At 38.1% G+C, this 26,370-nt stretch overlaps 1 protein-coding gene across 3 annotated transcripts in view; it reads right to left on the bottom strand.

Moving 5' to 3' along the window:
• SPAG16 (sperm associated antigen 16) overlaps nucleotides 1-25,368 on the bottom strand; it is a 359,782-nt gene extending 334,414 nt beyond the window's left edge. For 2 of the 3 annotated variants that reach the window (XM_048309623.1, XM_048309625.1), the window contains exons 1-8: nucleotides 25,301-25,368; nucleotides 22,514-22,545; nucleotides 21,982-22,080; nucleotides 17,228-17,355; nucleotides 13,010-13,147; nucleotides 6,965-7,072; nucleotides 5,566-5,683; nucleotides 4,114-4,183 (exon numbers count right to left, since the gene is read on the bottom strand). In XM_048309623.1, coding sequence (XP_048165580.1) covers nucleotides 4,114-4,183; nucleotides 5,566-5,683; nucleotides 6,965-7,072; nucleotides 13,010-13,147; nucleotides 17,228-17,355; nucleotides 21,982-22,080; nucleotides 22,514-22,545; nucleotides 25,301-25,358 — 751 coding nt within the window. In that variant the 5' untranslated portion in view covers nucleotides 25,359-25,368. The remainder of the gene's footprint in view (nucleotides 1-4,113; nucleotides 4,184-5,565; nucleotides 5,684-6,964; nucleotides 7,073-13,009; nucleotides 13,148-17,227; nucleotides 17,356-21,981; nucleotides 22,081-22,513; nucleotides 22,546-25,300) is intronic. The other variant, XM_048309624.1, reaches the window with a different exon arrangement.
• Between the last annotated feature and the right edge of the window lie 1,002 nt (nucleotides 25,369-26,370).

Below are 26,370 nucleotides of genomic sequence, written 5' to 3' on the forward strand. Positions count from 1 at the left end.
ACAAATGTACTTCACATTACTCACTGCTAAATGATTGCTCTTATAAAATGGTTTTATTAAGACCTTTACACCAAAATGCAAACCTGATGACTTAAAGCAGGGAAAAAACCCCAAATACTCCCTCTACTCTTGAGACAAAAAAAGTCAGATCAAGCAAACACAAAACCTTCCTGCATACCCAATCTGAGTACAACTGGAACTGGTGGAAAGAACTGTGCCTGGATTAAAAATACTCACCATTTTAAAAATTGAAGCTACTGTCACAGATATCCTGAATAACAACTTTCTCTGAGGAACAGCAAGCAGCAAAATTGGTTTATATGCCTAATACCTTCTACTCACTCAGTAACTGCTATCTACTAGCATGTTGCTCACAGAGCATTTGGTTTGTTGGTCCTTTTGAGATACACATACCTGTTAAGCAACAGTGTTAGGACAGTTCCTGAGCTTTAAGTCAACAGCTATTAAAAAAGGAAAGAACGAGTTCCAAAGAACTGTTGCACTGAGATGCCAATAGCTTAGGTTTAAAGATTTTCCATTCTGACTGCATTGCACATGGAATGGGCACAACCAGGCTCAAGTACTTCAACTGGTGCATTTTAAATTTCTTTCTGCATGACCTTCTAACTGCAGTCGCATCAGATCAAGGAAAGGAAAAGCACAGTTAACAGTCTTAGCAATGAGTTAATTCAACCATGAGTAAAGAAACTCATTAAGTTCAACTTTTGAATATAATTGGGTAATAAATAAGTAGCTGTTGTTTTTAGAAAATACAAGAAGAGTACTGAGCAAGGAGCAGTTTTATAACATGTTTAGAGCCAGCTGCTATAGCACTGTTCACTTAGGTTTATAAGCAAGCCACAATCAACACTGCTTAATTCCTGCAGGCAAAAGGGGTCTTTTTTCAGAGCACCACTAACACTGTGTTTTGATCCGTAAGGAAGAGTGCAAGCATTGTTAATATACACCAATACCCTAAATAAAATATCAGCTCTCTCTTTGATAATTAGGTTCCTCTATGTATGATCTTGCTACCATATCAGGAAGGACCAGATTAAAAACACAACCAGTTTTTCATGTAATCTCCTTAAAAAAAAAAAATCCATTACTTTTTAAAAAGCCATCTGAACTCAAAACACAGTATTTTTTCAGAGATTATTTCTGAGTGGGCATCAGAGAGAGAGAACCAGCCCACAGTATGACCAAGTCCTAACAATAATTGCTAATTAGTTCTCAAACAAATTTTTTACATGTCCTTCATATCAATTTAAAACAAGCAAGGCAAGAATTAGGAAATAAAAACTTAGGTTTCTTTAGGTGTCTTAAAAATTATTAGAAGCTCTTCTCCTGAAGGATTTCTGTACAAAGCTGAACAGCAGCCTGACAGTGAGACAGCAAAAAACTGCTAGTAAATAAATTACACGCTCTGTATTCTGGATGCTATCTTCAATTGTTTGAAATGCAGCAGGCTGAAAGCTCCTACATCAAATGCCTGAGTAATAAAGTCCAGAATAGTTGCCCTAAAATTAACATTAAGTACTGTTAGTTTTTTCTACCTGGCTGCCAGATACAAATTTACAATGCAAACTCATGGTGAATACTAAGAAGTTCCCCTTTGTTCTTTATTGTGCACTCTATGACTCAAAAAAAAGCAACCCCAAACTAAAACCAAACCCACAATCACCGAATGGTTTGGGTTGCAAGGCCTTAAAGTTCATCCAGTTCCACCCCCTGCCATGAACAGGGACACCTTCCACTATCCCAGCTTGCTCCAAGGCCCGTCCAACCTGGCCTTGGACACTTCCAGAGATGGGGCAGCCACAGCTTCTCTGGGCACCCTGTGCCAGGGCCTCAGCACCCTCACAGGGAAGAATTTCCTCCTGGTGTCTAATTTAAACTTTCTCTCTCTCAGCTTGAAGCCATTCCCCCTTGTCCTGTCGCTACATGCCCTTGTAAAAAGTTCCCCTCCCACTTTCTTGAAGTGGATGTGCAGAACCTCACAGTTCAGCAAATCCAAAACTAATTAAAAGCCACTCTCAGTGCCCTCTATCCAAGCCAGCATTCCAGGTGTTCCACGGTCAAGTCAGGCTGTGGGACAAATGCAGCCTCAGGAGCAGTGAAGGGCAATGCCCTGCTGCTGGGTAGAGCCCTTCTCCTTCCTTCAGGCTCTGCACTGCAGTGAAAGCAGACACCTGGCCAGGAGAGGCAGCTCAGCTTGGCCAAGGATCACTTGCCACTCTGGCTGTGCGCTGTCCTCTAACTCAAAAATCCCAATGCACAGAAGTCAGCCCAGAAGACTGAGAAGTGCAACTGGCAGTCTCCCTATAGCCCAGATTTCCAACTCCAACAGCACTGGTTCCTTCCAAACTAAAAATATGAATTTTGAGAATAATGAAGCAAACATTTCTCCGGTATCCATGCACTGCTTGTTTCTCAGGGTTGTACTCATACTCTCAGGAATGAGAAATCGAGAGGGAACAGAATATGATCACCTTTCAAGAGGCAGCAGAAGATATTTTAAAAAGATACAGTAGTACCCACTGAGACATGAGTATGCCCTACAGAGGGCAATAAAAATTATGTAGCATTAGAGGACAAAGCACTGAAACAAAATGAATTGAAATACTGATTAATTTATGATACCCAAGGTATGAAGCAAATTAAGACTTGTAGAAGCATGTGGGTGGCTGATGAGCTTAATTTGTGTCGGAGAGACTGACAAGGGGTTTTTTATATAATTATTTATCAAATGGCTCCCTTGCTTGTCACTTCTTGGTATTACAAAGTGCTCTCAAGATATCTGGAGAATAAACAAGACTGAACAGCCAGAGAATGGTTTTTAGAATCAAACTACAAAGGAAAGTATGTTTAATATGAAAAGGAGACAGATGGGGCATCCGCACTGTAAAACACGAGCACAGGGAAGATCCCACACTACATATCCTTAAACCAGAGTGTATCTTAATAGGAAAGGAAGGCAATGCTTCCTAGCCTCTTCACTCAACCACAAACACAAAAAAAAAAAAAAAAACAAATACATTTATGTGGCTACTGTTCTTTTTCTCAGACTTGTTTTCTAGAGGAACTTTACACAATGGAAAAAATGCCATGAACGTGGGAACTAATGAAGCTTGATTGTCAAAGGCTGGAGTAGCTCAGTGGCTTTTTACCTGGGGTATGTTACCAGTGCCAAAGGAGATTTAGGCTTTAACACGCTAAAAAAAACCAAACAACAAAAGAACCCCAAAACCACAAAACAAACAGATATTGAAATTGCCATAATTGGAACAAATTCTTCACCTAGAAGTTGTATAATATTTGTAGGATTCTCTGATTTCAAATAAACAGTTATCTCTGATGGGAGTCCTGCTCATGACCAAGGCAGGTGCAACATGCCCTTCACATGTGGATACTCTGTTGTCAGAGGATGAAGCTCACCATTTCCCTTTTGCACCATCTCACTTTCAAGAGAATTTAACAAACCTGGTTCCTATGAAACTTATCTTACTGTCAAATGTAGCTGCAATTGAAAAATAGGTTCAAAATTATTATGGAATTGATGCTCTCAGAGAATGTGATAGCATGAGCTTCACTTACTTAAGAAAGCAGAGGTGCTAGGGTTTTCCTGACAGAAAAAATAATGCAAAAATTACACAGGGAAGTAGTGTGGTACCATACAGATACTATTCCAGCAGCTATTATATCATCTTAGCAATCTTCTGTAAAAATGAAAGTCTGGATTTCATAATACCAGTATTTTCAAAATGTTTGCAGACCACAATGCATGCTTTCTGAAGGGTGAGCAGAGAAAGAACACATGCACACACACAAAAAGGGGAGTATCAGCAGATACAGTAACAAAATCAGTCACAAAATAGATTTCTATTCCAAGTTACTCACATATTCCATATTGCCTGCAGCAGTCTCACTCTCCTCAGTGAATACACTTCAGAATAAAATATTCAAATGATAAAACTGCTGCTCAGACACCAGGTCAGCTGATAAAACACAGTGCAAGTATTTTTGATTTACTGTTACACCACATTTTGAGATGCATCACAACAACAAAAAAAATACATAACCAGTCTGAGCCCGGTGATGGGAATATTTTACCTTTTGTCTCAGGAATCTGCTTAGTATATCCGAACTCTAAACTTTCTAATGCAGCCTGCAAACCTGTAACCTAATTTTAAAAAGAGGAAAGAACAAGAGGAAGCAACATGAAAACATTACTTTTGAAGTGTCTGTTCACAACATGCAGCATTCATGCTGGTGTACTTCATAAATTCCATCTATAATTTTTTTACTTTTGATTATTGTCTCTAAGTTATGAACGTAACTCCTAATTCAAGATTTTGGAAAGACCTAGAGCAACAATGCAATAAAAGGCAAGCCACCCAGAATCTCTCAAAACACTTCTACAACTCTGTTAAAACAATGCAGACATACAGAATACTAGGGTTCTGACTACACCAGCAACTTTTAGCAACTGCTGTCACTGCAGTGATCTTGAATTTAATGGCACAATATGACTTACAGCTTTGTCATAACAAAATGTCACAAAATAATGATGTTATGCATTACAAAAAACTCATTGCTCTGGAATGAGTACAGTTCATAACTGCAGAGGTCCTACATATATATATATATATATATATATATATGTCCCTGAAATTTCACAGCATTGGAACTGCTCCATGTTTTGTACTCCTGATTCAGCATAACTCCATATGGGCAGTAAACTCCCATTTTCTGTAGGGCATTTTGTTTTCCTTATTGAAATTTCAAACATATAATCCTCAGTGTTTTATAAGTAAGCCCTGAGGTGACCTGAGAAAAACTGGAGGCAGAGGAAAGGAGGAAATGAGAGATGAAGACTGTCAGAAGACAGTGTGAGCACGGTAAATTCCTTTCGTTTTACCCACATATAATTGATGCTACTGCTGAAATGCATTTGGGTAGGGTTTTTTCTTTTTGTTTTCCTGCTTCTTTTCTTAAACACATGCAAGGTAATTTTCTGTCTATCATCCCTCCTACCTGTGCTCATACTGCTTTCTGCCAAAGGGGCAGAATATCTTGTATACATCACGTAAGATTAGAGGAGTAAAGATACTATTCAAATATTCCACTCAAGACATAAAACTGTCTCTGATCTCTTCATGTATTTTTTTCTAAACTAGCAGGTCATTCCTGGATATCTTTAGGAAAAAAATATAACAATAAACAGTAATAAAGGAAGTTAAAATAAGCAATTTCCAAAGGCATAGATGGAAGCATGGGAAATCTGTGTGAATATCCTACCCTTCCTTAAGCTGTTGGCACTGAAGGTGTACCAGGGTCTGCACATTGCTGACTCCTGTAGAGCAGCACTGAGCACTACATGCTGACAACTATTACTATGTGGCACCAAGTTTCACTGCTAATTCACCTAATCACAAAACTCACAAAATATTCTGCTTCAGGCTACTGCATAAGTGACTTGCTTCACCAGAAATGTCCTATGTAGTTACCAAAGCAAAAACCAGAAGCACTCCTTACAGCTGTGCAAGTTCACCACAGTTTTACCTGCCCCATTGCTTTGTCTCTCTCCAAACTGGTTAACATTTTCTGTGTCAGTGTATTCTGGTATTTTTCTGACAGCTCCTTCAGCACCGGTTCATAGGATGCATAATGTGCCTTCAGCCTGTGAGCAAAAGGAGGAAAAATGATTCCTCACAGACGAGTTAAATCAGAGATTTATATCTGCATAACTTTTCCCCTCCCCAAACAAACAAGTAAAATTACCAAAAGGTCAACACAGTGGAGACAGCAAAGCTGTTTAGCATGTAACCAACCAAACGGAATACCACAAGGAAAGAGGAAAAAAAATAAAAGTCAGATGAATGAGTAAGAGGATTCACAGCTTGTTTGGTCACATCTTAAAACAATCCGTCCAGTTTTGTCCTGTTCTTAATCCTTCATACACATACTGCACATTAATTTTGGTTAATTCGTCTTCTTACACATGGATTGTACTTCACTGGAAGAAAGAGAACTACAGCTGTTATCTGACTACCAAATAAGACCCTCATCTGGAAAAAACAGTCACAATATGATCATGATTTCTTTCTTCACTACACATTACACTGAGAATACTTAAGCACTTGAATTCTTCAGACAAACTAAGACTCAGACATGTAATCTCTCAAGAGAAACACGTGACACCAAGAGCTCCAGAACCACTGCATCCTGCAGAACGCTGAGTCACAAAGCACAAATCAGTGCAGAGTGCTCTCTTGCATGAGCATGTGTGCATTCCAAGAGTGAGGCTGTAGAACGCGGAGCTGCTATTACATGCACTGATTGGTAACAATACCAACAAAACTCAGGGAATTCATTGGAGCTGCAGATGTAAGCCTCTCCTCAGTGCTATGCTAAAACAAGTGCTGGCGTAAATTGTACAAAGAAGAGATTCTGAACTCGGCTCCTATCTAGAAATTACGTTACTGTAAGTCAGTAGCAATGGACTAGTTTGGGCTTATTTGCAACCAGAGCAACATAGCAAGTTTCTTACTGGAAGTTCAAGATTACAGAAAACACCAACTATGAGAATCAGGAATGCAAAGGCTCTGAATTTGGTGTGACACCAGTTACCCTTAAAATGGGCAAAGGTTCTAAACAGAAATCACTACCTATTTATGGCAAAATATCTGGGTAGAAAAAAAATCTCATTATTGTTTCCAACTATTAGAAATACTGTGTATTCATTAATGCCATACTGCATCACAGAAAATTCACCAAAAACAAATCATTGGAAATTCTTTGACCTGTGTGGCATGATGGTCACATGGAGCTGCTGTTTACCAGGACATAACTAAATGCAGCTAGACTCACTTCAGATTCCATAGTGTTATCTCATTATCAGGCAACAATTAAAAACATTATGTTTAATGCTACACGTATAGCAACTAAAATTATTTTGTACCTTTTCATATCACAAATCAGCCTGTTTTTCTCCTGCACCACTCGCTTATGATGCATTCGGTGGAAGTCTCGTTCTTTCTGCATTTTTAGGAGAGCCTGTTCTGTTTTACTGTGTGTAAAAACAGAAAATGCACGGCAGTTAGTCTCCTCCTGTGAACTGCATCAAGGTATGCTGAATACATATGGAATTAATTTTCAGATATGTACATGCCTACTGTATCTAAGCTGGAAGTTCTTGGTAGTACAACCTGTGCTGGAGATTATGGACTTTTGAGGTCTTTTTGCTGCCAGCTGAGGTGCAAAACCATGGGTACTTTTCCTCTTCCCTCAGATCCTTTAGACAGAATCCATAAGAATTCTGGCATCATAAATCTCAGATCTGAGGTCAATTTTATGTTAAGCACGAGGAGTTTCATGGAGGTACAAAAACCAATCCTCTTGTTTGAAATTCTATGTAAAAGATTGATAATACTGATAATATACTGAAAATACTGATTTTTTTTTTTTTTTTTTTTTTTATTTTTTTTAAAAATATTTACATCACATCTGTATTGTTGCCTTGCAAATTAATTTGGAGAGCATTCTGGAAGAAGTTGGGCCAGAAATATTTTAGGCTGTCTTCAATCATGTTTGTAACCTGTCCCCAGGTGTTCCCTGGATGTGAGAGCAGGCAGCAAAAGGACTCCATTTCAAAATTAATTGTAAACATACTGATAACCTGTTATTCTCTGAGCACATTCTACACACAGCCATGGGACACCCTGAGATGCTCTGCTGTGGATACAATATTGCTGCTAGCAAGAATTTTCTTGCTTCTTTCTAAGCCCGTGGGATACTTTTCTCTCTCACAAAGAGATCAGCAGAAGTTCTATAAACTATGAACACCTACAACCTTGTAGAACTATGTTTATGGTACAGCAGAAAAATATTTTGACAATGGATGTTTACGATTTCTAGCCAATCCACCCAGGGGGTGGCTGATCCTTTGTCCAATTAGACTATGAAGAAGAAAGTCTATACAAGAGTTTGTTAAGATAATTAAATAAATCAATCTTGCTGCACAATTCCTGCCTGCTGGATCTTCTCTCTCCTCCTCCCTAAGGCTGCAGGATACAGTAATACTCTGCTCCATAAACTTAAAAGGAAAATACTCTGCATATATTCAGTACATTTTCTCCTTGCCTTTACTGATATGGGTTTGGCAGGAAAGATTAGTAGATGAATTGTTTAATTGCAAAGGAAGCCTGAAATTACCTTGCACTGAAATTAGATATTTGCTTCTTGCAGAAATAAAGCTCATTTCCTCTGCAAGAGGAGCTGAAGAATGAGGTAAAACCAAAATAAAAACTGAGTATGCCAAAATCAGAGTTCCAGGAAGAAGATCCGTAACTGCCAGTGCATTATATTTAAAAATTTAAAATACAAATAATTGACTAATACAAATTATTTATATTTACTGTATATGCAAGCACTATGTTTGTTACCTACACAAACTACCATACTGACACATGTACATTGGTGCTTGCAGCAGAGGCCTGAAGGAGAGCCCAGTGAATTAATGCCAGCAGCTTTCAGTGAAAGCTGGCAGGGCCATGGACCCAGGCAGGGCTGCCCCTCCCACTGGAGCCCCAGGCACACACATCACGCTGTGTGCGCAAACACCACGAGCTGGGAAACAGAGAAACTCGAGATATTGGTATGGGATACAAAGCCCACATTAATTATTCTGCTCAGGCTTCTACAAACGTTCGAGAGGTAAACGAGTCAGTGGTCTCAGGACAGTTCTGGGAAACAACTCTCTCACAACACCACACTCAAAATCTGACTTGCCATAAAGACCTTGAATGCAAACCCTGGCCCTTCAGAGCTCAGCAGATGGCTTGTTCTGAGCATAAAAAATGTTTCTACAGCCAGAGAAAAGCTAATATTAATTTATTTTAGGGAAGATATATGTCAAAGTCTGCAGGTCTCTCCGTTTAAACTTTTCTCAAGCAAGTACTTCTGTTAGAATAGCAGAATAGGACAGGGTGCCACAAACCCAAGTAGTGATTTTCAGAGTCAAGTTACATGCCCTGATCGCACTGAATTTAGGTGGGACTACATCCCCCAAGATGCTGCAAGTTGTAGCCCTAACATTTTAATTGAAATAAAGACAGTTTTAGAAAACATGTACTTTCAGGCTTTTACTCTAATCTAGTTTACATGGCTCTTAGCAGCAAAGATGCTAAATGCACCATGTAATTAAACAGCTGCATTTAAATATGGTGCACAACACAAAAAGTGTGCACTTTATTTTTTCCATGGTGTAAGTGGAAAAATATGTGCAGGAATAGATTTTGGTACAGAAAGACGAGATGAACTGAGAATTTTGTTGCTAATGTTGTCACTAACAAAAATAATAAATATGTCTTCCAGGATTACTTTACATTTTGACCATTACTTTCGCTGTAAGCTGGCTGTGTATTTGTGAGCATGCTTCCAAAAGGGACAGAGGGGTACCTGCAAACGTTTACACTTCCTAACTGACGCTGTGAACTCAACTACAAACCTCAGGCAAAAGCCTGACACAACTTTCATTCCATCTACATAAGAAACTCCTAAACCTTTGAAGAGCTTTTAAATACCACAGTTCACAGTCCCTGTGACCAACATCATCTTAAACCTGAAACAACATTTGTCTGACTGCATGTTTAAATAAATAGACAACAGACAGAATCTGGCCATAGGAAAACACAAAAATATCTGGTATTCAAACTATTTTATATCATCAAATAGGAAGAATTTAACATGGCTATGAAATTGCAATCTATTTTCAATTCAGAAAAATGTTGCTATAACATTAAGTGCCCAGACACTACTGAAGATGATGAAAGAGAATTAACTAGTCTTGTTTAACAGTTAACTATTTTCAGTGGTTTTTTACGAATTTTTCCTGCATATTGGAAGGAAAGCCCATGCTTCCATTAGGGAAGCAATCAGCAGGTAACAACATCCCTTAGCAACCAACTGGGGCTCAACTGTAGCCTTCAAGATAAAAGAAGGGGAGCACATTTGAGGTACCCTTTAACTAGAGTCACATGGCAAACCAATGTAAAATTGGTTTTGCTTTCTATCACCACACAATAGTCATTTTTAGAAATCATTTAAATTAAGATTAGTAGTGTATCTAAACCTTAAGGTAATAACTATACTTAGTTTTGGAGTAAAAGGATTATGCCGATATTTATTTCTTTTAATGTCTGCAGAGACATCAAGATGCCTTCAGACATTGCACAAGCTATAAAAAATACATGCTCACTATACAGAGGAAATGCAGCTAACTGTAATTTTCTCTTTAAACACAGAAACACCATAGTGAAATCTAACCAACAGCCTGCAATCTCCTCGATCTGCCCCCCTGCTTGCATGCAATCATGTAAATACTGTATTAAAATACCCAAAATACAATTACAGTTAGCTTCTAGACACTAAATGTCTTCCACCAATTGCTAAACAACATTAAAGCAGGAGGTAATTGGTTTACAGTCATTTATCCTGGGCCCCCATACTGCGTAAGTCCCAAATAACATCTCTTTTCTGCAAGATGGCCATCAGGACTACCAAGCTCAGAAATACCAAATGTAATTAAAAGCTTTCCTCAAGCACATTTCAGAGCACTGTAGCTCTCAATCAATGTTTTCTGACTAATCCACAGAGCAAAAGACAGGACTTTCCTTGCTCCCACACCCTTGCTTTCTAACCAGCCAAATCAGCATTTCTCCAGTGCTCTCAGGCATTCTGCTTTCTGAGTCATTCTTTCTGAAAACCTGAAAACTCACATTGTCCTCCAGGTAATTTTAGCTCCTGCTGGAATATTTACTTTACTACAGCAAAGGCAGTGGTTCAAGTTACTGAATATATGAACAAGAAAAAATGCTGTTAACAGTCACTACACTAAATGGATTTAGTATAAAGTATTATGACCAGGGTTTATCCAAAAGACGTAAAAGAACACTGTAGCCCGCGGTAAGTACAGCAAAAATGCTCAGTTTCACACATTTCAGTTATTTCAGAAACAGTAGTGCTTTAATTCATAGATTATTCAAAACAATTTATATGAACTGAATGTCACAAACGCTGAACTTTTAACATTAGTACCAGTGAAATCTTTGAAAGCTATTTGAAATGAAAAGGCTGAAAAGTGCAGTAATGACAAACTGCTGTTAGCACAGACTTACACCTGCCTATACAGCATTCCAGCAATAGCTGACAAACTATGGAAATAAAGCTCTCCCTGCAAGTGGACAAACGTGGGGGTCTGGTTTCAGCAGTGTTTTAACAAGGCACGTGTGGAGTACCTGCAGCATGGAACAGGCAATGCCAGTGAACAAGATGTGGTCACACAGAATTTGTGTCACACACTGACACAAAGAACTGCCCTGAATCTCAGTGCCCCTTCTGGAACACCAAACCAGTGATGTGACCCATTTGTTTGCCACCAGAGTGTTGCTACTTTAGGTTCCAACAAACACCAGAATGCAAAAAAGCGTGTTGGGACTTTCATTTAACAGAGAGCCTGTAGCAACCCAATATATTGGCACTCTTTTCCCTCTCCTGCTTGCTCCCTGTTGCAAATTATCATGTCATCTTTCAGACTTCTACTCAGACAGCTGCTATAAAAACTCTTCTGGCACCCCATGGAGTAAAAAGACATTCTTAATGAAAAAAACCCAGCTTATTCAGACCATGGTGAAATGAGTTTGAGCTTTATATTGTTAAATAATCATGTAGCAATACAACGAACCCAGGAAAACTCTTACCAAGTCATAATCCACTCAGATTATTTTGTTAGAGCATGTTCTGCTACATACAGGGGGTGAAGAGGGGAAGGAAGAGAGAAAAGAGGTGGGGAAAAAAGAAAATAAAGCTCATTGAAATTACTACTGTCAAGGATAAATTTCATGAGGGCCACATTTTGTCCTTCCTTCTTTTACTCTGCATTGCTGCTTCTTACTCTCCCCCACTCATATGAGACACAATCTTTGAGTACCCATTGTCCAAAGAAGCTGCAGATTAAAAAAGGAAATGTTTTCTCTATGGTCTGTCTCAGTGCATCGTTATATTTAGACTATGCAATATCTGACTTGATGTTGCCACTGTTTATTAAACTACTTGACTGTGGCCAATTAATTCCTTAATTTAAAATGTAATAAATCATTAAAATCAGAAAATAATTTAATTAACATTATCAGCAGAAATTATTATTAAACATCTGAATAGGTTTTTTTTCCACAGAAAGGAACAACCTAAATGAAAATTAGCAACTTGAGCAATTCTGAGGAAAATCAAAGAGATGGAATTAACTTTACAGCTCCATGTTTTAAAACCACACACTGGCAAATCTGAAGTGAGTGCATCATTAAGTCTCACGGTACATTCTCAATGAATAACACATGTGCAAACACACCATTCTCCAGAAAACGCCATGTGACGTGCGGTTCATTACCACATCTCTCCATTTTATAGGCTAAATATTTTAACTCCCATAACTGAAGTACTGCAGGCTTGTGAAATAAACTACCACAGCGTACACGAGTGTAATCAATGATGGTAATTTACACTGACACACCATTACCACCAAGCCCAGAGTGACAGATTCTTTGTAATTAAAAAAATGAAGAATAAATGTATAGTGATTTTTTTTTCCCCTATGCTGAAGGTTTGTGGTAGCTGTAATTTATAGTACTGTAATACAAAATGCACATAACAATTTATTTTTTAGTTCTACATATTAGACTCACACAATTCTCTGTAGTAATTTGTTATGATTACGGGATATTGAAAATTATTTTTAGCCTAGTAAATACAAATAAAAGAAATTAAGATTTACATTTCTAACAGAACTCAGAGAAACTTGAACTTTAATTATAAATGTCATCTAGAAGTAAAAGTCTGTGCAGCCAGCATAAAAAACAGGAACTTACTATTTTTCACTAAGTACTTGGGTTTACTTTATCTGGCCTTTTACTACCATATATAAAAGCTTCAAAAAAACCAAGTAACATACTCAACAGAACGTTTGTAGTTCTCCAGATCTTTCTTCAAGCTCAGATTCTCAGTCTCGAGTTGCTGGTTGCGGGTGTACACGTCTGGAACCAGCCCAGCATCATCAACGGTGAGCACACCTCTCTCAATCAGTTCGTACCTGGTAGAAAAGAAACAGATTCATTTTATTTATTTTATTCCATGTTTCCATTTCCTTACTTCACTCATGTTTTCCTTCTCATGCTACCATTTACCTAAACTAGAATCACAGTGATATTTATCATCTTGAAGCATTTACCTTCTATGATCATTAAGAATTCACAGCACACTGTTCTATTCTACTGCTTTTCATTCTAAAGTGTGTATTGTTCATAACAGTCAACACATATAACATAGTACTTCATATTGAACAATTTTCTTCCTTCCTTTCTTTTAAATAGCTTAATTAAATGGCAGAAACAAATATTCTTGTTCAAATAGCATTTGTATATACTCAGTCCTTTTTATCTCACATGCTCAAATATATCAAGATTTTTTTTTCTGAGGACCCAAATAAGCTGCAGATAATAAGGATGAATGATTCTGAGCCATCTTCAACAAGGAATACAGAGCTCACCTAGGGAAATTTCTTCATTCCTTCCTGTTTATTTTCCCTATCCTTACTTAATTGTATTTACCAATATTTATTTACTTATTTTACCAGCCCTGAGAACACTTGATTCCGTGATGTAGAAGGCTGAAGGTTGTTTTAGTTAAATACTTGCACAGACTGACTTGGATTTTAAGAAGAATGTGAAGCAGCCTGGAATGCTGGGTAGCATCCCAGGAACCTCTACAGCCCCAGTAAAAACATCTACTCATTCAGTATCCTATTTTAGGACTACCCACCTTTTGGTGCTTTGTCAGTAAAACCTAAGAATACAGTATAGACAGAAGAGTGAGACCTCAGCCATGACATCAGCTCACCAGAAGCTGAATGGAGTTGTAACTAACTTAAATCAGCTAAAAACCATAACCCCACAAGCACCTTCCCTGATGGGAAGATGTTCTGGGTGGGAGCTCCCTAGAAGGCGAGATAGGAACATTATTTGCCTTTTCAGGTGAAAAATATATTGAATCTGTGCATTGTTTTGTTTCCAAGTAATAAGGAAGTATGAAAAGAATAGAAGTAAATAGAAATAAAAATTATAATAAACACTATCTCCCACACATGGATACAAGCAGCAGATCTGAAACCTGAAGACAATAATCACCAATATCATTCATCAGTAATCATGTTGCAGAAACAAAAAGCATTTCTCAAATAAAAGCAACCTTTGCTGAACATCATCCAAAAAACTTAAGGGGAATGTTAGTAGCTCTGTCCAAATGACTTCCTACAGTCAGCTACGTATTTGCATTCTGAGGATACTTCTTGGAATACTCATCCCTATGAATTAAGCTGTCATATTCACCACCAGTAGATGAAAGGTTTTTGAAAAATTCATCTGAACATGTCCACAATAACATTCATTCTATCACCACCTTGTTTTCTTAATTACTGTAAGAACAGGCTTTAACACTAAGAAAGAAGCTTAGGGATTTTTTTTCTTTCCTCCCAAGTGACTGATGCACAGATACAATTCCTATCAAAAATATTGCAAATAAGGGGACCTTCATGGCAGAAAATCACAACTCTGTGTACTCCTTTACTTGCTGGAAGTGTTTCTCCACTGAATGCCCTAACTACACTTCATGAAAACCATCAAACATCTGCACAAAGACTCATCAAACAAGGATAACTGATGAACCTCAACTCCAGCAGAGCTAAAAACTCTGAAAGACAATTTGCACGAAACACAATTAATACCAATAAATCCACTACACCCTTTTCTAAGAACAGTACTAAAAATGAATGTTTTTGTACATGTAGCAGAAATGGAAAACCACACAACAAATTGCACTGAGAAATCTCATTATCTTTCATCAACCTGGTCCTGTAAATCTCATAGACCTCCTCCATACTGAGCTGACTGCCAAAGAGCTGCTCTTCTCAATTCTTTCATTACAGATGGAAATTAGATTAGTTCCATGCACACACAGGTATTTTACTAAGCTTTTCAGACCTACTGAGTTGTAATTCTTAAGTCACTATTAAAAATTAACCAAGAATCTGGAAACCTAAGGAACAGACGGTTAACTATGATTTTGCCATCAAAGCCCAGTGCAGACTGACTGAAAATAATAAATTATTATTATATACTTTATATTATAGCTCCTAGAAACTGAATTCCAAAGGAATCAAGTTGCAGAGATGCTCTGCAATAAACTGATAGCTCAGGATGACCTGGGCTCTTGGGCATTAGGAGGGAAGAGACTGGCAGATGCAGGAATTTACAGCTGATCAGCCTCTGCACTTCATACCTAAAAGCTGTCAATCCAGTATCTTCAATAAACAACGAAAGTGCTATCAAATCTTGTATAACAAACGGATGGAAATTTTAATGGAAAATGAGATATTCAAAAAATAATTTAACTGTAAAGTTCGTTAAAGTATAATTGGAATAAAAATTTTATGTGCAAAACCCCCTAAATAATTAAAGGAAAAAAATCACTACAGCTGTTATAAAATTATTCATTACTTCATTGAAAAATAAGGGATTTGACATAAAATAAACCATAATCAAATCACGGCATTTTATACAGCTGGATAGAATAACAGTGTTTTCCCAAACTCCAAAATAAACACAGATAATTTGGTCCAATTTAAGTGACCTTTAGATCTCAGACAGACAATAATTTCAAAGCCAGCCTTTTGATAAATTTTCTCTACATTAATTAATTTCTCATTTTAAATTCCATTAGTACTTGGATCACCACAGCATGAGAGCAAGAGTGTCGTCCCAATACATAATGAGGAACCCGAGTACACTAATCTGCTCTCACTTTCATTAGTATTGTAAATTATCCATTTCAAACCAACATGAAACATTTTGAAACAAGGTATTAATGCAGAAAGTCTCTATACAGTAAGATTAGATACTGACGTGCTGAGCTCATTTGTAAAGCTACTGAAATTAAAAGTACTACTTACAGAGAAAAAATATATGTACGGCTAAGAATTTAAAAGATAGGGCCTGTTAAATCCTGCACTTTCTGTTAAAAAGCAATCTGAATTTTGCCACTGATATAAGTTCAGACTCTAAGTGCTTCAAAGAAAGCTGTAGCTTCATAAAAAGGTCACTATTTATATCTGTCTAGTGTTAATTATCTTTTAGCATAAAAACTATTAGACTTCAAGCTTAATGCTATTCGTATCAGTTCTTTTGTTGAGAAAGAATACAGAACTGAAGTGCTCCTTCTCCAAGGAATCATTTAAGTCCATCGTTATGCTATCAAAAAGCAGATCATTATTAATTCCAAAGGCAATGCCTGATTGATGAGTAAGACCAGAGCTTTGCAAATGACAGCACAGATTCCACACCTGAGAATACTTCTAAGAAAATTTAAAAGCTTCAAAGCTTTTGTATGAAAAAGTAAGATGTTTCTAACTTTTTCTAATTTTCAAATTTTGCAATTTCAAATTATGCAATTTTATTTAAAAAAACCCTCTGAACTTCTCAGTTTAAAACTGAGAACAAGGTTAATTAAAGAGGGGTGTTTCCACTTTTCAGAATTTCTCCAACATAATCCGCTTATTCAAAGCAAGCCTGTAACTTCATGTGTTTCAACAGAACTTTATGGCAAGTGTCATCTTTTGCTCCAAAGTAATTTAGCTTTCCTCCAAAGCTTTCCAGAATTCCTAACATACAGTTTTTAATCAATATTTTTAAAAGTATACATCCTGAAGGATGTATGAAGAGAGTGGTGTATTTAATCAAAGCTGCACCTTTAAACTTCTGCATAAACCATGGACAAAACCCCTGCAATCTACAAAAGCTTTGGAAAAAGAAGATAGTAACAGCTCAAGAGATTATTCTTCTGATTACTGTATAAGCTAAATCTTAAAAAATAAAAACCACCCGTATTTACTAACTGCTGTACCAAAAATTACAAAGTAATAAATATTCTGATTATTCTATTTAAACAAGGGTTTGCATCCTCATTCTCACCAGGAATGTATTTGTTTGTTAAAAAACTACATATTTAAGAATGACTTGTACTCAGGAGAGTATTCTGAAAAAATATCCTGAAATACCAAAAATACTTGAATCCTGAGCACCTAATTCCCAAAGTAACATGGTCACTTAAATTATTTTACCATTCAGTCTGGAAGCAGTCAAGAGTTCTAGACATTCCCAGTCTGTCCAGGAAATTGCAGAAGAAGTCATCCATTGCTTCACGTATTTCTGAAACTGATTTCCCAGAAGTCAGAACCGACTGCGAAGCCTGAAATTAAATTTTGATAACTGTTCAACTTACAAGAGAAATGCCATTATCATACTTTCTATTTCTGAAGTCATCTGAAGTCACACCTCCTAGAGTACCGCTGAATGTTTCCCTTGTCTTTATCGATCAGATGTGTAACCAGTGATCCTTCTAATGGCAAGGTTGTGAAAGGTTATAAAGCAATAACTCAAACCCCACCTTATTTAAGCAGGTATTCCAAACCTGACACCAGCTGGTAGAGACTTGAAAGTATTAAAACTGATGGACGATCTTTTTAACCAGAGAGAAAAAGGAGTCCTTACCTAATGAAAAATGTAGCAGTCCAAGGTGCCAGTATGGCTTGTATGCTTTTTGTAATGGTGCATGCAGTGGAGGGACAGACAGAACCTCATCTCCATCACCTGATCCCTTAGGAATAAGCCTCACAAAGATCAAGTGTCCCTTTCCTTTCAGCATGCTCTGAAGGAAGCTGCCAGACAACACTGCTACAAGTGTTAGCAGAAGACAGATGGTGCACCAGGGCTTCACGTACAGCTCCCCCAGTGCCACCCAGACAGACAGCTCTGCAGAGAAGGTCAGCTCATGGGGCAAGCACATTGCCAAATGAAGAATAAAAACAGAACAGAGCAATCCTACTACAGAGAAAAATAAAAAAAAACCTTTCACAGCTTTCTGACGCAATGCAAATCTCTTCCCTGCACCCAACCCCATTCAGCCCACTCAGCTCACAGTTCAGTGTTTAGCTCTCCTACAGAGAATTCAACATGCAAGGAGGTATGGAAAAAAAGGAAAATATGACCCAGACTGAGACTACTCCCCCCAAAAAAGCATTTAAAGACAATGAGATGAGAGAGACTGCCACAACTCAGCAGCCAAGGAGGTGGCCTTATTTCACTCAGATATCAAATGGATTGCAGTGACTTGACATACCTAAATATGAGGGTCTTGGCTTTTGGGAACTCCACACGGGCACAGTGCCACAATGGACCTGCTCAACAATGCATGACAAGCTACTGCACTGCACATGCATCTTGGCGAGAGATTATAAAAATACCACAAAACTGAAAAAAAACCACTGAGAGATTTATTAAGCCATGCTAAAGACTGTGACTGCAAATCATTTCCTCCACCCATTTATTAAAGAATCTTTAAGGCCAGGGATTTCTGATAACTCCATTCATTTATGGCTTATTCATGCCCTTAGTGGCAGCTCTCTCACCACGAGTGCATAAATTACCTGGAGATAAAGGCATTTCTCTCAATAAAATAAAAACACTGGAAAAATCTCTTGGCCGTTTTGTGTAACACGGAAAATGTTGTCTTCAATCCAAGCAGCCTACCTAATATAACCAGAAAGAATTGCACGTGTCTGATGGAGGCCATGTAACAAGGCTTTATGACTAACACAATATGCCAAGTGCAATGCAATATTTAGCATATTTTCATTACTAGAGCTCCAGTACATCAGGCAGGTCTATTTTCTAATTGTGATAATGCAAGAACCAAAGGGTACATGGGCAGACATGCAGCTGCATCCCTCGGCTTGCTTCTTTCTTTACTCCAAGTGAGGCAAACATCTAACATTGTTGCTTGTAGCTTTCCAAACACATCTATAAAACCAGTCTTCGGAAGAAGTGACACAGCTTGATTCCCTCAATAAATGGAAATATGATAGGAATTCATTTCATCCGTGCAGAAAAGAATTTATTAGTGAGATACCAGCTCCGAGCATCATTCCAGGAACCAAAGCTCGAGCAGGGAACAATATAGGGAGAAATTAATTCAGTCTAACAGGCACAGAATCACAACGGGGCCTCAGGAAATCAGAACTGAATTCCCAGCTCTTTCCAAGGCTTTGGGAGTGATATTAGGCCAGACACTTGCCTCAGCTTCATTGTAACCATGGATGACTACCAGTAGAATGGCGTAACAAGAATTTTGTTGTATGCATTTGCTTGTTTGGAAATGAGGAAAATACCATCAACTAACATGATGCAAACAGACATCCTATAGCAGTTCTATGGACAAAACCATCTTATTAAAAGAGTCTGACCATGGAGTCAAAAGAAATTAAATATCTGCTTTGTTAAGTATTTCTTTGTGTTAATTAAAATACTCAAAACACTGTGAGTGTAAAGATTATAAATATAGCCAGTAAAATAAATTAATTACTAAGAGCTTAACCTTAGGAACTTCCACAACACTCCTGAGAATTTCCGTCCTTGCAAGAATTTCTGTCCAATGAAGAAATATGAACACCAAATAAATTCATAATTTCTCTAGAAAACAAGGTAAAATGTTCTTGAAAAACTTACTAAATTTAAGAAGAATATAAAAAGGGAATTCAAGGATTTTAACGTGTTCAAGCAAACTGAAAATCACGCATACATAAACTGCAACATTACTGAATGTCAATGTTACTTCAGATTATCATTTAAAATATTAAGAAGACAAAGAACCTTGAAGGAAAGTCTAAGAGCTGTAACTACCGAAGAAAGTTTTTCAGCCAGCTTTCATCTATGTGTGGGTTTCCAGTTCTGCATCCTTTTCCTACGGTCCCTATCAGCTGGATCATTGCTTCCATATGCAGAATACTTTTTGCTTGTGTTGAAAAATAATTTATGTTACCTAAAAATGTCTCAGAAAAGAAGAAAACCAGAAAAAAAAAAAAAAGAAAGAAAGATGTGCTTAAGAAGGACAAATCACGTTACTCAACTTAGAAACTCTGGATAGTTTTAGTATCTGCAACTGGAAAATACCAAATTTGTAATTTTTTTTTGATGATCCCTGATCTGTGCCTTTTCTATATAATTTATCAAACATAAAGATTTATTTGCACCTAGCAATGAAATGAAACTTTAACATGGAATTATGTACACAAGTAAACAGCAAGTTGAGCAGCAAATACACACTATCACTTAAAACTATCATCCAGGATATGGTTATTACATAAGTTAATTTATTTTAACCAAGATTACAAGCTAATAATTTTTAAAAATGGGTCAATTATTTATCATGTGAAGAAGACAACCTTCTATTTTGCTTCCCAGCTCAGAGTTTGGATGTTGATTCAGTATTAATTTACAGGAAGCAGTGCTTCTAACTCAGGTCACCAGAAGCACATGGCTTTTGCAGAGAATAAGTATCAAACAATTGAGTCTGTGAACCTCACAAAATATACAGTAAATCGTTATGAAAGCTGTCAGGGAACTAGCAAGTGTAATAGAACATTTCTCTATCCATGTCTTTCTGTCCAAAGGATGAAAACATTACTTCAGTTTCAAAATTATGGAAAAAATGAAGCCTCCAAATAACAAATCAAGCAGAAAGAAGGCAGACAACTCTTAGCATAAGCTTAAAATGAAAGAGAATTTGAGTTTAAGCACACATTCTCTGCCAGTTCTAAGGAAAGGTAACAGTTTCTTCAGTTTGATTTACTGGGATAGACATTAACATACTGTCTCCTACCACTCCAAGTTCAACAATCAATGAAGAGGTAAAAGATTATTTAAGTACAGCACTGTCAAAAGATCCATAGGTTAAAAATATTCTCCCTTTTTTCACTTTCTACTTTAACATCAACTCCCCCAGTAAAACAATCATAACCTCAGCTATCCCTAAGGAACATGAAGAATTTCCACTACTTCCTTAGCATTAAGCATTTGCCATCTCAAACACTTCTGTGATCTCTCCCTTAATTTTCTGGCATATTCAGTTTTAATACACATAAAGCTCCGGTACTGTCAGTTTCCACTCTAAGTTTGATCTAAAATACAAAACTGATCTGTTGATAAGCACAAGTGCAGAAGAAAATGCACATTTTCCCTCCATTTCGAGGTTAAGTATCATTCACATCATCTTTTCACTATTAATCATTTACTTTTGCAAAACAAAGACTATGACTGTACCTTCTGATGAGGCTACAAGATAGTGTTGATGTTGGAAACACAGCAGGGAAAAGCACTTTTCCATTAGATTGTTAAAAACAAGTAAATTCAGGTAAATCCTATTTTGAAAAATGCAATACAACAATACGATTGTGTAACTCTAAGCTATTACACAACTGCTTTGAAAATAAACTGTAAATGTAAGCAATGTCAAAACTAATGGTGTGGAATGATTGATAATTTCATTAATATTTTAGTTTACCATAGTGTAACAGTCCATTCTTTATTTTCAATATATGAACAATCCCTTTTAGCAAAGTACTCAAACACAACCTTTTGTGGATGTTAAGCACATGCAACTTCTTTCCTGTGCCAGGGATCACACTCTCATTTAATCTGCTCAGATAAAGAACAAACTCTAAAATACGGATGCATTGCAATGATATTACTGTATTTTAAATAATCTAGCTAAATGTTTGCTACGTGTGTTTGAAATATCAGGCTGTTTACAGAACATGAAATGAACACAAATTAAAGGAAGATGAAACCGAGGAAACCGAGGAAACATAAATTGTCTTTTCCACTATGGCATATGTTTACTCCTAGAACCTTGTAAGAAAATAAGAGACAATCTTTCCCACACAAATATTTCATAATTAGTATAAATTATTGTGTATAAATTTCAAGCCACTAATGCCAACTGAATTAGAGACTCTTAGAATGTTTAGGAAGCTCTTACTGAAATTTGGGCATCTTCAGTCTGCTCTTGAATACTCTGCAACACGTTGGACAGATCGTCATCATCTTCTTGAAGACTGAAATCATCATCTGTTGAAACCTAAATGAAATTATGTAAAGTTTCGTATCAACACATTTTATACATCTTTCTTTCACAATACAACTGTTCCCACTCCCATTACAACTGCTGAAAATAATCCCCTCCTTGTTAAAATACCATTTTGCCATATTTAAATAGAAATCGTATTATTGAAATATTTTTTATAAATAAGCTGAAATATTTAAATAGATGTTTTATCTAAATAGAAATACTTATACCTTTAAAAAAGTATTTAATATTCAAATAAAGGTAATACACAACAATTCAACTAACACCAAATCTTCTCGTGAATAGATATATGCCCTCTATCATCACTTTTAAAGGAGATTCATGTCATTTCTCCTAGGATGTCTACGTGACTGATGAAGTAAAAAGAATGAAACGTGAACACTCTACCAAAATATATCAGAAGATTATCAATTTAGTAAGTTACCTCTTCATACTGATAATCATCTTTACAGTCATCTGTTATGGTCATGTCGGCAGGTTAAGTTTGAAACAGCTGGTGCAAGTGAGGAGTTCCAACTTAGAAAAAAATACCATAAAATAACCATCTATAAATCTGTTACCACCACCTCCACCCTTCTTGACTCAAGACTTTCAACTTTCAAGGTTTCCTTCAGCCTCGAGGTGAACAAGCCCAGTTCGGTGCACAGAGACAGAATTTAGGTTTAAGTTTTTACAGCAGGTTTGATCACCATTAAAAACTGACTCATCAGATCTCAGAAGCCAAGCACTAATTCCAAATTAAATCAGCAGCTAAATTGTGCTCTCAGCCAACCATCAGTTTTGAGAGGGGTCTTTTTGCACTAGGATTTCCATAACTAGCTTCATGCTCTCAGAAAACAGCATTTTTTTAGCAAATTCAGATGTATGAGTTCAAACAGGAACACCTGAGGTCAAACCCTGAACACCACAGGGCCATTTACCAGAGCTGATACAAATGCCTTAATAATCACAACATAGTTACAATAAAAAGATGAGGAACTTTCAAAACATTGGAAAATATTTGGAAATTATCTACAGTTCCTTGAAATGCTTTCAAGTGAAACTTTTGATTAAACATAACTACAAACAAGTCTAAAATGAAAGCCAAATAAACATCTTTTCATCCACTAGCCTCACAGCCCATGAAAGAATAATGAAATGGTTTTAGCAGATGCTGTTGACAGTTTCCCTAGAAAATCAGTTAGCCTACAAGTGACCCATGTAAATAAACCAGGAATTAACTTCCAAAGAAAAGAAAAGCTGGAAATTCAGTACTTCACATACAGAGAAGAAGAAAAAAACCCAACAGTTTTCCAGCTTTACATCAAGTTGCCCAAATCTAAATTATTCTCCTAAAACCAGGCCTTTTGCCACAGTTTTCACAGCAAAGTATACATGTGAAACTACAAAATATAGGTTAAAGTATCATCTGCATTCAAGACAACAGCATCAGAAAAACTCAGACAAATTGTATCCATCTGGAAGACTAACAGCTGAACACCATAACCCCTGATAAGTAATAAACTTTCAAAAACTGGGGATTTTTTTCTTCAATTTTCTATTGACCTGACTGTCCTTGTGATCCACTATGGTCTAAACTAATGTGTCATTGCAAACACTCTGCCCAGACTAAATTATTACTTAAAGAATCCTTCAGTTTTCCTTATTATTTTTTTTTCTTCCACCTAGGTGCACTATAAAACAGATAAATTAATTTTTAAAACTACAGTATTTCTCAATAATGTTAAATCTGCTAAGGCAGGGCTTTTATAAGCACACCACACTGAAAACAGCTGTGCAGATTCACTAAGGTAGAAATTGAGGCACGAGCTGGAAAAGGACATTCCTCCACATTTTTAAATTGGCTTTATACTGCCTTATAATTTAATTCTAGCAAGGCAGGAAAAATTAAGGTATGGTAGGGTCTATGACACTAAAGTATGATTGTTTAGCCTCTAAAAGCATAAAAAAGCTCCTTCATTTGCAGCTCACAGCTAGAAAAGAGAACAGGTACAGCTCATCTGACCTAGTGACAAAAGTAGAATTTGGGTCATCTGACCAAAAAATTACACATTTAAAAGCCATAAACTTCCAATATAATTTGCTACAACTAAAATGTGGAAAGAACTGGGTGAGGTTTTTTGCTCTAAAAGCCACAGCAGTTATGTCTAGGTTATGTATCACAACCCTTATACTCGGTCATAGTCAGTACAAACCAAAAACCATGACTATCCCAGCAGTTATTCTGCAGTGGGAAAGGAGCACCTTTTCCAGCAGCACATTGGGACTGTGAGTCTTAATAACAAACCTTGTCACTCCTCCTTAGGTATTCAGCATTTACTGCTCAATAGCTAACACATGAGAGGTGACAAGAGCCTTTCATGCCAGGATTTTAACTCCTGGCTCAGGCTGCCCCACCAGCAGTGAAGGATTCAATTCCCCCCTTTTCCAAGGGGCACTCAGGAACCCCGACCTTCAGCCAGGAAAGCAAACACCACATTACAGTGAGCAAGACCGCACTGCCTCTACAGGGCCAAAACCCCACGTATTCACAGAATTGCTTAGGTTGAGGAAGACCTCTAAGACCAGCTAACATAGCACCACATCCGTGCTCACTGCTAAACGATGTGCTCGAGTGCCATATCCACACAGGGCTTTTTTAACACCTCCAGGGATGGTGCGGCCACTGCTTCCCTGGGCAGCCCGTTCCATTGCCTGGCCACCCATTAAAGGAAGAATTTTTTCCTGGTATCTCAACCTCCCCTGGCTCAGCTTGAGGCTGTTCTCTCTCCTCCTGTCCCTGTTCCCTGGGAGCAGAGCCCGAATTCCCCCCGGCTGCTCCCTCCTGCCAGGGAGTTGTGCAGAGCCACAAGGTCTCCTCCTGAGCCTCTTCTCCAGGCTGAGCCCCTTTCCAGCTCCCTCAGCCGCTCCTGGGGCTCCAGCCCCTCCCCAGCTCCGCTGCCCTTCTCTGGACAGGCTTCAGCCGCTTTTCAGTCTCGAGGGCCAACAACCCACAAAAAGAACAACCAAGTCTGGGGGATTTTTGACTTTCCCCCCCTGCTCTCAACGCTGCCCTCGCCCCACCCGACCCCCGCTCCAGCAGGTGCCGGGGCCGCCTCGAGTGAGGCGGGAGGAGCGCTGAGGAGACGGACCCCTGAGGCGGGGAACCGGCACCCGCAGCCGTGCAGGAGGACGAGGATGGAGGGGAAAGACTGGGGAGGAAGAAGGATACTCTGCAGGCTGAACGCCGCCCCAGAGACCGCAGCCGCCGCCGTCTCCTCCTCCGCCATGGCCGCGGCGTTGCCGGGGGCGACCTCTCGCGAGGAGAGGCACCCTCGCTGTGGCGGGAAGAGACCGGGCTTTAATTTAACTTAAATGAATTTAGTTTAATTCAATTCAGTTTAAAGTAATTCAGCGTTTGTAACTCGAGGCGAAGCTCCTCGCGCATTTGGGAGCGGTGCCGTGAGGAGCGCGGTCTAAGGGCGAGGAGTCTCCGCAGGTTTCCAGGGCGTACCCTCAGGGCCGGCACTTGCAGCTCCTCCTCTAAACACACACGGCCCTTCCTGAAATGGAAGGAAAAACAGCAGGAAATGAGACGGGAAACCCCTTCAAACTCCTAAGAACGGACTTATTTCTTCCGCAGATGGAACATTTTTGTAGCTGGAAACTAAGTCCTGTGAGACTGATTGCTTAAATCCCTTCAGAACCCAAACTCCCCTATGTGATTCTATATTCGCGTGTAAAAGCAGGAGTTTTCCCGGGCAAAAGTTTGGGAGAGCAACTTATATTTGTGGAGAACACACGTCATGGCTCCTAGGAGTTTGAAGTAAAGTTTCAGGACTCGACAGAAAAATTTCTGTTGCTTTTTCTTATTTTAAAGCAAGCTTAGTGGTCCCAGTCCTAAATTCCCATTGAGTTAAGGGGCTTTACAGAACTCAGAATCAGTGCTTGAATTAATGTAAAGTAACGGGAAAATAAGTGCCCAAAGTATCTAGGGGGGAAAAAAGTAGTCCAAAAAGTGCTAATAGTTGGGTTGAAAGGAGAGGCAGCAGTTTTGCTTGCAGGGTTAACAAAGAAAAGCTAAGCATTGAAATACAGCCTGAAGATCAGAGAAGATGTAAGTGGAGGAAACTAAATTATATCATTCAGTTAAGACTTTAGCCTGAAAAGATACAGTGCTGCAAGAGGACCTGCTGCCTGTGAAACTATTGTTTTAGCACTTTGCAGAGACTGTCACACAAGATTGCCATTCCTCTCCCATGGCAGACACATTCTTGAGAAATGACAAGTACTTTGGCACTG

This window comes from Corvus hawaiiensis, chromosome 7 (genome assembly GCF_020740725.1).
Source record: "Corvus hawaiiensis isolate bCorHaw1 chromosome 7, bCorHaw1.pri.cur, whole genome shotgun sequence".
In the NCBI taxonomy this organism is placed as follows: Eukaryota; Metazoa; Chordata; class Aves; order Passeriformes; family Corvidae; genus Corvus; species Corvus hawaiiensis.